This window comes from Drosophila suzukii, chromosome 3 (assembly GCF_043229965.1).
Source record: "Drosophila suzukii chromosome 3, CBGP_Dsuzu_IsoJpt1.0, whole genome shotgun sequence".
In the NCBI taxonomy this organism is placed as follows: domain Eukaryota; kingdom Metazoa; phylum Arthropoda; class Insecta; order Diptera; family Drosophilidae; genus Drosophila; species Drosophila suzukii.
Window position 1 is genome coordinate 71,961,103 of NC_092082.1, and position 13,488 is coordinate 71,974,590.

General features: G+C 40.5%; 1 protein-coding gene across 1 annotated transcript; it reads right to left on the bottom strand.

The window, feature by feature from the left end:
- Positions 1 to 813: 813 nt before the first annotated feature.
- Positions 814 to 2,818, bottom strand: Cyp12e1 (Cytochrome P450 12e1). Its single transcript, XM_065866290.2, has 6 exons — positions 2,731 to 2,818; positions 2,574 to 2,664; positions 2,245 to 2,488; positions 2,067 to 2,183; positions 1,560 to 2,010; positions 814 to 1,498 (listed from the first exon to the last, which is right to left on the bottom strand). The coding sequence occupies exons 1-6, from the start codon at positions 2,806 to 2,808 to the stop codon at positions 905 to 907; spliced, it is 1,575 nt and encodes a 524-aa protein (XP_065722362.2). The 5' UTR covers positions 2,809 to 2,818; the 3' UTR covers positions 814 to 904.
- Positions 2,819 to 13,488: the final 10,670 nt, after the last annotated feature.

The window sequence follows — 13,488 nt, forward strand, 5'->3', positions numbered from 1 at the left end:
CCGGCACAAGTAACGGAAAGAAATAAAAGAACGAGAGGAACAAACATGAAAATTCAATGCAACTTTGTCTATTCGATGTCAAAATGAATACTTTTGCATTATTTATGTCGGCGCATTTGTTTGTCCAACTACAACCGATAACGAAGGACGAGGAATGGTCTGGATCTGATGGGATGGCGATGGGAAGGATGGGAAGGATGGGAAAGGCAGCCGCTGAGTGAGAATACAAATTGCTATTCGCATTGAAGGCTTAAAGTCCAATACACACGGAGTGGGTAACAGGAAAAGGTAAGAAAAAATATCTTATTATTTGTTTGTTAAACTTCAAGTCAAAGCCACAAAGAACACTCATTCTGATACATAGATGGCGCCACATGTGATCTTCTACAAAGTCATAGCATACTTACGGGCTTCCCTAAGATATGTGTGAGGATCTTCGTTCAAAAGAAAAACTCTCCATCTCTGTGACATTTTTACTTTCAAAATATCTGCAAATCATAGTTCTTCTTCGGATATCATCTCATCAGAAATACCTTTAATAGCGTATTTTTCGAGTTTCCACCCCTCCATATAAATTACTCTAGGTATTTTATTTACCCACCCAGTGAAGTGTCCCCTTCAGATGGCCGGCAAATGCCAAAGTTATTTTGGGACAGCCATAAAGATATGTTGGCTCAAGTGGATGTTGCTGTTCTGAGCTCAAGAGGACACTCCAGCGACCAGGACATGTGTATGCAACCAGAACCACTTGAAAGTCTTTAGCCAGACGACAAGGAGAAACTCACTCAAAAAAAAGGTTAAAAAGGTTTTAAGTATGATTGGGAAAATTCATTTATAATAGCTACTTGTAAATAAATGTAGGTATAATACAATAAAAATATATTAATTTCAAGGCTCACAGACATTAATCACAGCGTTCTACAAACTTAAACTTGAAGGGAATATTTGGCTGCACAAAGAACTTGGCTTTGAAGGCATTTTCTATGGGATATTCAAAACCGATCTGGAAGTTTCTTACCAACCGGGCAATGGCTATTTCCAGCATCATATCCACGATCCTTTTGCCAGCACAAGCTCTTGGTCCAAATCCAAAAGGCAGATACATGAAGGGCGTGGCTGTGTCGCCAACCAAATGGGAGTTGGAATTGGATTCATCGCGAAGCCATCGCTCTGGGATAAATTCCCGAACCTTGGGCACAAACTCTTCCATGTTGGCCATCTGGTAATTGGCCGCATTGCCCACATCCGTTCCGGCCACTACTCTATAGCCACTGAGCACCACATCGTGGGGCATTCGACGAAGGGTTCCCGGACCTATGGGATACATGCGAATGCCCTCCTTGATGCAGGCCCTCAGATAGGGCATATTGTTCATATTTTCAATGGTCAGTGGTGAGTCCTTGTTGGGTAGAATTCCTCTGATCTCCTCTAGAAGTCGAGCCTGTTTGTCAGGGTTTTTGGACAGGCACAGCAGAATTCCAGCCAGGGATACTAGGGTCTGGAAAGAGGATATCATTATATCATTACATTGTTAACTTATTAAAATATTGTACACTCACTGGATCAGCTCCGGCAAATAGCAAATCCATGGCTATAATCACAGCTGTTTGCCGATCAAAACGGGCCAATTTCTCTAGGAGACTGGTCTCCAAGCCAATCTCTGTGAGTTTTCCGGCCTTAGCATCCTCTTCGATCCTTTTTAAAGCGTTCTCTATGTGAAAATAACAAAAGTCCGTAATGGTATCCAGGGAACGCATTAGTTTCTTGAAGTTAGGCATGGGCAAATATTTCCAAAAGGGCGGCATCATGTCCAGCTGGAAGCCCAACTCCACCACATCCTGCAGAGCTAACACTACTTTCTGGATATCCTTATTTTCCCGCTGGTCTCCCAATAATCCAAGATGTGTGTTCAAGGCGACAGAGCAAATTGATTCAATCACCAAATGCCGAATGTCCACAGTGAAATCATCTGGCATCTCTTGGGTTACAGGATCACGAATATTACGAATGCTGAGATGAAATCAAGGGTAAGGGTTATATGCAGTGGAAATTCTTAGTTCACTTACCGTTCCAGAAACTCATCACTGACTTGCAACAAATTCTTCATATAAAGCTTGGCGTTCCGAGGTTGCAGGAGAATTGGATTCACAGCAGTTCGCATTTTTCCCCAAGCTGGTCCATTTCTGAAAGGATAAATTGTTGTTCCTGTTTATCTGTATACTATTATGCTTCTTTGTTTTTTACCCGGAGGTCAGACCATCATAGCCATCGAATACCTCCCGCCTGTGTACCCTCTTGAAATAGTCCATAACTTCGAAGCTCCTTCTATGTGGATACTGACCCTCGTTTCGAAAGACGGTTTCATAGTCCTTGGGATTCATGGTCAGTACCAAATCGGTTCCTGCAATGCTGGGCATTCGAAAGATACTCCCATATTGACGGTTCAAGTCAAGAAACATTTCATGAACCGGCAAATCCTTATAGCGACCTGATAGGGAGAGGGTTTTAATAAAGAGATCGTTGTCAATATAGCTTGTTAAGAGAGAGTACTGGAAAGCTTTTCCTGCACTTACCGCCCGGCAGAAAAGCTCTTATCAATTGCAATTTGCTGGGTCCCGGAATATCTGCATAGGGTTTCGCCTCCTCCAAACTCACCGTAGAGGTCTATTTATATCATAAATCATTCGATTCCTTCAATATAAAATAGATTGTATACTAATTGTTTCTCACCTTGTTGGCCACACCTCTGTATAACTGGTATATCTGCCTAGAGATCTGTTTATTTGCGTTACACTTCTTTGACAACATTTTGCATACTAAAGTCTTTCGATTGTAAAACTTTCTTGATTAATTCACTTTAAATGAGCTTTGCAAAGCTTTTAGTTCGCTATTTTTCTCAGCGGGTGAATATTTGATTAATTATACCCGTCACTCGTAGAGTAAAAGGGTATACTAGATTCGTCGGAAAGTATGTAACAGGCAGAAGGAAGCGTTTCCGACCCCATAAAGTATATATATTCTTGATCAGGATCACTAGCCGAGTCGATGAACGCTGAGATCTCGGAAACTGTGGGAGCTAGGCTATTGAGATTTGGCGTGCAGATTCCTGAGCTTCCTACGCAGCGCAAGTTTGTTTCAGTAGACTGCCACGCCCACTGTAACGCCCACAAACCTCCCAAAACTGTGGCTCCTACAGTTTTGATGCTAGATAGAAAATTTTAACTGAAATGTAATGTTCTCATCAATACCTATCGATTGACCCAAAAAAAAGTTTGCCACGCCCACTTTAACGCCCACAAACCGCAAAACCCTGTGACGCCCACAATTTTCATGCTAGATAAAAAATTTTAACTGAAATGTATTGGTCTCGTCAATACCTATCGATTGATCCAAAAAAAAAACGCTTAAATCTGTATACCGCCGGTAGGTGGCGCATTTTAATCTCGCTTTGCTGCTTGCATATCTCCATTTAGCTGAGTAACGGGTATCTGATAGTCGAGGTACTCGACTATAGCGTTCTCCCTTGTTTTGTTTATGTTTTTTCTGATTTTTGTTTTGGTCTTAGTTGTTCTGTGCTCTTTGGTAGCTTATTTCGTTGGAAAGATAACAAAACTTAGAAGACAGCTTTTTCTGATGTCATAATTTGAATATTTTATTCTTGCCTATTTTTCTCGTTTATACGTAGGTGTATACGTTTAGGCGGAAATAATATGTTAATTTTATTTCTGCTAATATAATAGAAATTTGTATAATTATTTATTTTTATAGAATAAGGATATATAAATGTCTAAAGCAAAGAAAATGTAATAGTCTTTTTGAAATATCTAATAAATCAATTTAACTAGGACCTACGCCTCTCTTTGCATTACGTATAAGCAATGTTGTCCTTTAAGGGACTTTAAAACCTTACCCTAACTTAAACGGAATCAGTCAGAAATTTAAGCCTCTCGCACACAAACACATACAGAGGGAGCAACACCCAGACAAAGGCAATATCAGCAGTGACAGAAAATCTATATAGACGGCCCAGACTGACGGCTATAATAAAATCGATTTTTTATGTTTTTGGCAAGTGACAAGGACGCGTCGCAGCGAGGGGACGCGTCTCGACCAGCGGCCCCATAAATATATCCTGTGTAAGGATACACACACACATACAGGCAGGGACCCAGTCACACACACAGGGACACTCACACACAGAGACAGCTGATGATGGGCATACAAAAGTTGACCTCGACTTTGAGCTGTCAAAGCCAGCTAACTAAACTGACCTAAACCAACAAAAATCGACTTTTGCAGCCTAAACACAAAGCCTGAGGATGACAGGCCGGAAAAAAGGGGGCGTGGCATTCGGCAGGAGGGGGTGGGGGGTGGTTAAAATACAAAATATCAGCATGACGCAATGATTTCCGGCTGGGAGTGAAAATGAAACCTGTTGGAGTGGCGAGCTGTTGGCAATATAAACAAATTCAATTTGACAGCTGACAGCGACGGCGGTTCACAAACACATAGACAGACGGAGAGAGCGACACACACACATACACACACAGGGAAAAAGAGAAAGCCACACACACACACACACAAAGAGCAACAAACAAAAGCCGCAAGTAATAAACTTTTACGATCTGTTTTACGGCCACGCGGCACGTGCAACTAGGCCCAGGATATTTGGCGTTACGGGGGGCGGTGGGCGGTGGGTTGTTGCAACATAAATTTAATGAAGCTAAAAGCGAGGCGCAACAACAATGCAGACAACCCACACACAAGCTCAGCAGCACACGCACACACAGAAAGAAAGAAAGAGAGGGCAAAACGGTTCACATGTTCGAGCGGAGTTTCCATGGAGGCTGGGCAATAAAAATAAAATAAAAGTAAATTGTTCAAGGCCAGCCATATTTTATGTTATTATTTTACAAATAGCGAAGCACAGAGAAAGGCAGGAAAGAGGGGGGAGAAAGGGAGGAGTTGGCAATAGAAATGTACAGGGAAGAAAATAGGATAAAGAAAGGGGATTGGAGTGGATGAAGGAAGTTTCTAAAGTAGTAGTGCCCACAAAGAACCAGTACTTTTTGTTTTGGTTAAATACAAAAGAACATTAAAAATAATAGCAGTATTAACTAGATTTTTAAGACAACATTAAAAAAACAGTTGTTTTTATGTGCCGTAAGCCCTTCTCTATAAAGATGAAAGTAACTATTATATTTCAACATTTAAATAACTTTAGTAAAGTAATATTTTAGATAAAATCTCCTTGAAAAATGCTGTTTGTTTTAATTATTAAAAAATATTATAATAATGACAATTTTCTAAGTAAAATGTATATACTTTATTTTCTAATCTGTACTCAAATATATTTTAAATTAATATTAAATGAATAACTTAACTTTAAAAAATCTAGACTACTTTTATAAAGTATTCTATGCCATAAGACTGATTTCTTCTCCGGGGGCTAAAATCTTTAAAGTCAATCGATTCTGATCGCATTTTCCCCTCAGTGCAGGGATTTTGATTTTGTTTTGCAGCGAAAATTGAACAAATTTCGCCGCATGACTTCGCCAAAAAAAAACCAGAATAGAAAAGGGGGTGCCAGCCAGATCCTGGACCATCCCCGCCCCCTTTTCAATGTTGTTGTGTCTGCGACACAAAAACGTCAGAAGCACTCACCGAGAGCATTCGCCGCTGTCCTTGCCGCAAATGCCATTGATGGATGATGCGCCTGCCCACTCAGCCACCCATCCAGGATTCTGGATTCAGGATTTCACCCCCGTGTTGGAGGGCAAAAATAAAAACACTAAAACCTGCAATTTGTATGGAATACATCAGCGGCAGCCAACGAAAGTGGACGCAGACGTTGGCCAGAAAGAGGCGGCATTATGTGTGAGTTTGGGGGCCCTGAGTCGAGAGTTCTGAGTCCTGAGTTCCGGGTTCCAGAGTTCCCCGAGCTCTGAGTTCTGAGTTATAGAAGGCCATAACCTGCACTCGCTCTACCCCTCTCTGTCTCGCCACTGTATTGCCCTCTCTTTTTGGCGCGCTTTATGATTGCCAGACATAAATAAGCGGCAAAAGCACCCCGATGTATGGGTGTCCCGTGTCCAAAGTGCACTTTCCGTGTCCGTGTCCCTTTTATTTTTTTTTTTGGGCTCCGAGTCCTGAGTTCGGGCTCACCTGCCCGGGAAAAGCGAGTCCCTTTCGGAGGAGTCCTGCACTCCTTTTTGCGCCCCCGCTCCTGTCAACGCCGCCGACAGCTGGATAAATGTGTATCTATGCGAGGTCCTGTCCCCCGTCCCCAGTCCCCAGTCCTTCGTCCTTTGCTCCTTTTCAGCTCCTGGATGTACTCAGCTCATCTCTGTTCTTTTCTCCTGTCTGCGCATCTTCTCTCCTCGGCGAACTGGTGTGCGTGTGCTGAGCCAAAGTAGCAATTCATCATAGAAAATGGCGGAAGTAAGCTTCCCTTTTATGAGGGGTGCACATGGGTGTATCCGTATCTGTGTGCCTGGGCCCCAATTAAAACCGGAGGGTGCCATATGATAATGGGGTTCAAAGGGAAACTAGAACAGGTAAAATGATGCCTTGCAAAAAAAGATTACATCTAAAATAAATAGATACACTTTTAGTATAATATCTGTTTTGTAATTCTTATTTAAAAACTGCTTACAAAAAAAATAGTTCAATAACCGAAAAATGAAACTAAGTTAATAAATATATCTTTACTAAAAATATTGAATATTGAAATACCAAGAGCACTACAAAACTAAAAAAAGGTAAGTCATAAATTGCAACAAAATAGTATATTATCTGTGTATTATTTCTTATTTAATTAATTATTAGTTAATTTTTATTTCATCTTAGCTTACATAAAAATATTACCATTATCGAAAATAAGACTTATTCTTAGTCCTACAAATAAAATCCTATCAATTACCCCTTGGAAAATCAACATAGACTGATTTATAAGCGCTCTTTTCCTTTCGTTTGTCTGCTCGAATCACTGAGTCTTTTAGCGAAACTAAGTTAATTAAGATCTCTTGCCCCCAATTTAATTGCCGACTATCTCCACACATATCTGCCAATTAATATAAACGCGAATCCGGCATCTCAGCACTTTGCAACCGAATAGAACTGGGGCAATCAAATGTCACTTTGCACACACTCAAGTGTTATGGCCCCATCTCAAAGATGCCACATGCCCCGGCCATTTGCAGCTACATGAAAAACGCATCTCCTATCCACTTAACGGCCCAACAACAACATAAACCAGGTTTTACAGCCCCGGTTGAACCGAAGGACCTAGGAATATCCTGCGAGCCAAGGGCCAAACTCATCAAGTTTGTCTTGAGAGGCGGGCATTTAGTTAATTTTAAATGCTGATTAGCGCACTTTACGGCGGGAAAAGGATGACAAGGCAGCTGGGGAATGGGGAATACGGGGGGATATCCCAAAGTAAAGTGCTCAGCCAAAGGATCCCAGCATATGTGGGTGTAACTTATAATTTTATTATCATTACCAGCGGCGAGTGTCTTATCAGCAGGGTTTTACGAGGCCACAGATCGCATAGGGGTCATGTTCCGCTCTCGTGTTATCCCTGCCAAATGAAAATAAACTCAGGGCTTAAAATGTTTACGATGCGTTGACGACATCATTGTCATTATCATCATTGTCAGGGCGAAGGGTCTGTGTTTATGGCCCTTTTATGCGCTTTTTATGCGCCATTCCTAACCTCGATTTAATTGTTTAGCCGGTGACAATCATTACCCCCCTCGAAAACATATGTATATAAACGGGCAGCCAGACAGTGGCTGAGTTTTACGACTCCAAGGAGCTGTCAATTTGATGTCCTCAGAGCCATTGACAATCCACCCAGCCAACCCATCGCCTAATAAAAACATGAAGATTACACTTTATGGCCAGGGCGAAAACTCAACGGAAGTTGTAAAACACTCAAGTGTAATGATGCCAGAGCTTTGCATCCGCCCAGTCGACACTGTTTGGGTGTGAAAACTAACGCCAGGATTTTCCTTTTCCCTTCAGAAGGACTCTCTCCCATGGATTTTACGACTCTCTTTCTCTCTGAGGATTTTACGATGATAACATCTTCGATGGATCTCAGTCGCTTATTATTTTTCTATTACATTACAATTTACACCGTTTGATGAGTGATTTTACGATCGTTAAATGAAATCAGATTTGTCATTTGGCCTGTTAAATAAAGCGCAAAATTTACACGCCGTCATCCTGTGTCGTAAAAATTTGGCCAGAAACCAGAAACCAAGACCATTGAGCTATTTGTGCTGTTTCTTTTTATGGGCCACAGAAATGTTTCGCCCTGATCCCCTTTGTGGCTGCCGTGGAAGGTGTAAAAATGCTCCGCCATTACTATCATTGTTTTTACTGCCCATCTTACGACTGCAGGTCCTGTCTGGAGGTCCTTCGTCCTGAGAGCTCCCTGTTTTGGCTGCTTATTCAAGCGCGAAAATGGATTTGTTTTTTACGACTTGATTATTATGACTCCGACTGCGTTTGATTACAAATATTATACCGCAGAATTTTTTCAATCCTGCTCACTGAGCTCGCAAATGGTTTTTGGGTTTTTTGATTTTGTCGAGCAATTTGTTGCTTATGTTTATTAATGAGCAATCATTCGGTGCAGAGGCTAAATAATCCAACAAGAGATGGAATTTTCTTTCTATCCAACTGTTCAACAGCAGCCACAAAATAGTTGACTTCAGTTTTTGAGTGTCCCCCGAATATTTTCTTGATTAAATTCCACATCCTTGCCGTTCCATCAGTCGCCCGGACAATGGAGATTCGAGCATAAAGAAACAATTTCCCTTGGCAGCAGGGAAAAGTGCAATAAAATAAAATTAAATCTGCAATTTTGAGGTTTTTCTATTGCCCATAAAAAGTGTCTGCATCTGTGTCTGGCTTTTCTTGGCTTTTCCTTTCGAGGGGTCTGCATTTTCCATTGCATTTACCTTTGACCCACCTAAATGGCAGCCATGCAAAAGCGAGAGCTTGATTAAAAATGAAACAACTTGTGAGCAGAGTCTTCGGTTTTTTGCGGTGCCAGTGACAAAGCCATTGTCTTGGGGTCTCAAAGCACGTATTATGGCAGATTTCCCACAAATAAAGCTTAATTGTTGTGGGGATTTTTTCAGGAAACTCAGATTGGCATTCTTGATTCTCAGGGGAGGAGCGGGTAAACTCTTTTTTAGGCAATGAAAAAATCTAAAAAATCGACAACCATTTAAGACCTTAAAGACATATTAATGTATACTGTTTATTTAAATATTTATCTCGCTGTTTCTCCCCCAGCGAATCGATGCTACGCTGCCTCGCATAATTCGGCATGAAAATTCCAAATTCAAATAGCTAATTCAAATTTGTTCACGCTGATAAAACCGAAAAGGCAGCCAGAACTGGGGATGGGGATGGGAAGTTTCTTGGGCTTATCAGCAGGGAGACAAAGGCTTGGGCTCCGGATGAGTGATGGGCCCAGGATGAAGGCCCGCGAGCGACCCACCTAGCAGATAAGATTACCTAACCCTCGGATTCGGATTCGTAGCCGTATTCCATCCCCCTCGTCCTGCCGAAGGACTCCCCGCTGGCAGTTCCAATGAAAAATGAGTTAATTAAAGCCATGCCAAGGCGATCAAATTCATTTGGCAAACTTTTACCCCACAGATAGCAGTGTAAAATTCTAAACATTCAAATTCCTTGTTGTTGCTCTCTCGGCTGTCCAAGGCGCTTATTAAATCAAGTTAATAACTTTTAGAGCCGCAATAAAAGTGTCAAAGATTATAGCATAGTTATAAGGGCGGCGGCGCAATCGGGGGCACAGGCGAAAGCAATTAAATTCGGTTTAATTACGACGCATTTTTGTGTTCCTCCTGGCCGAATCCGAGTCCTGGCAGGATGCGAGAGAGGAGGCCGGACCCACAGGATGTTTGTTAATTTCAACGCCTCATGCGGCTCGGCCGGCTCTGATAAAATGGCAGACGAACGCGCAGAGCCGGAAAATTTTTGTGACCAATGTCGTCGTCGTCGTCGCTGCTGTCCTGAATGTCCTGGATGTCCTGCACGTCCTCCTGTCCCCGCTCGAGTCCTCATCCTCGTCCTCGTCCACACATCCTTTGCTCGTTTTGCATGCGCAGCATTTGCTGGCGGAGATTGGCAGCGGTGCACTGAAAGAAAAAACGAAAGAGGACACTTAAAAAATGAATACAGTTGGTTAAAATATAAGTATTGTGTTTTAAACAAAATTTAAGTAATATGATTAATTATTTTAGAAAACAGATTTTTTTAAATTTTCTAAATGGGATAGTCAATTTATTTTAAGAAATCCTGGCAGTCTAGACAAAAAAAGGTACACAGCTTATCATCTTATGAATTTAGTACTGAGTCAAAACATATATGATAAATGATATGCTACTTTATGATTTTTATAAATTAATCCATTTAAAATTAAGCACGTGTAATAACACCTTTAACAAATACAAATCTAAAATCTTTAAAATTTCTTTAAGAAATATAAATGTAAAATCTTTAAAATATGTAAAACGTCAATTCTTTACAATGGAATTTAGCTGGATTGCTTTTAAATATATCCTATAGTTCATAGATACCATTAAACCTTGACAAGCAGGAATATTGATAATTTTTTCTCAGTGTCTGCAAGGGGTAAGGGGTCGGGCATGTTTATCTGCACGCATACAGATACGCCGCCTGTCGAGGATGAGCAAAGGATGGAAGGAGCAGTGGTTCCAGCAGCAGGAGAAGGATCCCATCAGGAGCAGGAGGTCCAGGAGGAGGAGGAGCAGAGGCAGGAGGGAACCAGGAGCTGGAGCAGTGTGTGCAAATGTTGTGCGAGCCATTAATCACACGATTTCATGAATACATCAGCCAGTGAGGCGCAGAGTCAGCCAGACGATGTCACCAAGACTAGGACAAGTACACTCGCACACTCACGCAGACAAACGCACACATGCGCAGGCCAACATAAACGCAACAAAACGAAATGGCTCAAAAATCTTATTTTCAGCTCATGTTGTCCTCGTTTGTTATTTTTTCCACCCATCGAATCGGGATGGGGGAAAAACTGTGGGGTTTTCCCGGTGGACTGAGGGATTTCTGGGTTGCCAGTGCAAAGTAGAAATGCAAAGCATTTGGGCCTGTCCGAAAGGGTTAAGGCGGGCTCTCGAGCCTACAGTTGCATTAATGACATCGGTCGAAGAGGAGGATTGGAGAAGTTGGGAAAAGGCCAGGCCACATGGTTGGGATGGCTGGGGAAAGCAGGAAAAGGACCAGGATCGGAAGCACCGATGGCATGTGCAAGTCGAAGTCAGAGTCAGTCACTCAAAAGGGCTGCGGCTGTGACTGTCAGTGGATCTGTCTGCTTTGGTCAGGGATGTTCCTCCCGCCCCCAAAAGTAAACCTCCTTCATCCAGTAATATTCCCTTCTCCTGCTGCCGTTGTTAGTGAGCATTTGGTTGTCAAAAGCAAGCCATTAAGCCCTTGACTTGTCGCCGGCAGCTGATTTGCCCAAACCATTATTTGGTACTGATGAATGGATGGGGCTGAAATTAGTAAACTGACATCTAGAAAATTTTACGAGCTTAAACATAAGACTAAAACTAATTTATAAATATTGTAGGTAGTTTAATTACTTAAGAAATTAATATTTCTTTTAATTTTAAAAGCACATCAGGACTAAGAAAAATATTACAAAGGGTATATTCATCTGTAGTTCATAAACAAACTTACCTTCTTTAAATAACTTATAAGCTGCTCAAAACGGTCGGTCTTTTTCCTGTACGCCTTAATTTAACGAAACTACGATTGAAAAACCGCTGAAAATTGAGCGTTTTTGACTAAAATCTGAATTCTGATTTTGGGTCATAATAAAATCAGTGTTTTGGCTGCCATAATGCTGAAAATGGCCACAACATGGAGTGCCATATCTCGTTGAGCTCGTAATTTAAATTCCAATCCATTGGCATTTAAACCTAAAATTTTTTATTTTTTGACACTTTTTTTCAAAAAAACACGATTATAAAAACTGCGAAATCTGGTAAAAAAATAAATTTTCTTGTAAGTGATGGGGATCGTTAGCATAAGTAGCAAGCTGCTCAAAACTGTCGGTATTTTAGCTGTACGGCTTGATTTAACGAAACTACGATTGAAAAACCTCTAAAAAATTAGCGTTTTTGACTAAAATCTGAATTCCGATTTTGGGTTATAAAAAAATCAGTGTTTTGGCTGCCATAATGCTGAAAATGGTCACAGCATGGAGTGCCATACCTTGTTGAGCTTGTAATTTAAATTCCAATCCATTGGCATTTAAACCTAAAATTTTTTTATTTTTTGACATTTTTTTCAAAAAAACACGATTACAAAAAATGCGAAATCTGGTCAAAAAATAAATTTTCATTTAAGTGATGGGGATCGTTAGCATAAGTAGCAATCTACTCAAAACGGTCGGTCTTTTGGCTGTATGCCTAGATTTAACGAAAACGATTGAAAAACCGCTGAAAAATTAGCGTTTTTGACTAAAAATCTGAATGAAAATCTGTGTTTTGGCTGCCATAATGCTGAAAATGGTCACAACATGGAGTGCCATACATTGTTGAGCTCGTAATTTAAATTCCAATCCATTGGCACTCAAACCTAAAAATTTTTAATTTTTGACATTTTTTTCAAAAAAACACGATTTTAAAAAATGCGTAATCTGGTCAGAAAATAAATTTTCATTTAAGTGATGGTGATCGTTAGCATAAGAAGCAAGCTGCTCAAAACTGTCGGTCTTTTAGCTGTACGGCTTGATTTAACGAAACTACGATTGAAAAACCGCTGAAATATTAGCTTTTTTGACTAAAATCTGAATTCTGATTTTGGGTCATAAAAAAATCAGTGTTTTGGCTGCCATAATGCTGAAAATGGTCACAACATGGAGTGCCATACCTAGTTGAGCTCCCAATTTAAATTCCAATCCATTGGCAGTCAAACCTGAAAATGTTAAATTTTTGAAATTTTTTTTCAAAAGGGGTAACACCTTTTAAAAAATGCGAAAACTGGTCAAAAAATAAATTTTCATTAAAGTGATGGGGACCGTTAGCATAAGTAGCAAGCTGCTCAAAACTGTCGGTCTTGTAGCTGTACGCCTTGATTTAACAAAGCTATGATCGAAAAACCTCTGAAAAATTACCTTTTTTGACTAAAATTTGAGTTTTGATATTGGGTCATTAAAAAAATAAGTGTTTTAGCTGGCATATTGCAAAAAATGGTTACAATATGGAATGCCATACCTCATTGAGCTCGTAGATTAAAATCCAATCCATTGGCATTGAAGGCTGAAAATGTTTAGTTTTTAAAATTTTTTCTAAAAGAAGACGATGTTACCCCTTATAAAAAACGTAAAGTATTTTATTCTTAATCAAGAACCTCAAGATTACCACCTTATTTTCAGTTATTTGATTCCAGCAAGTCGAAATT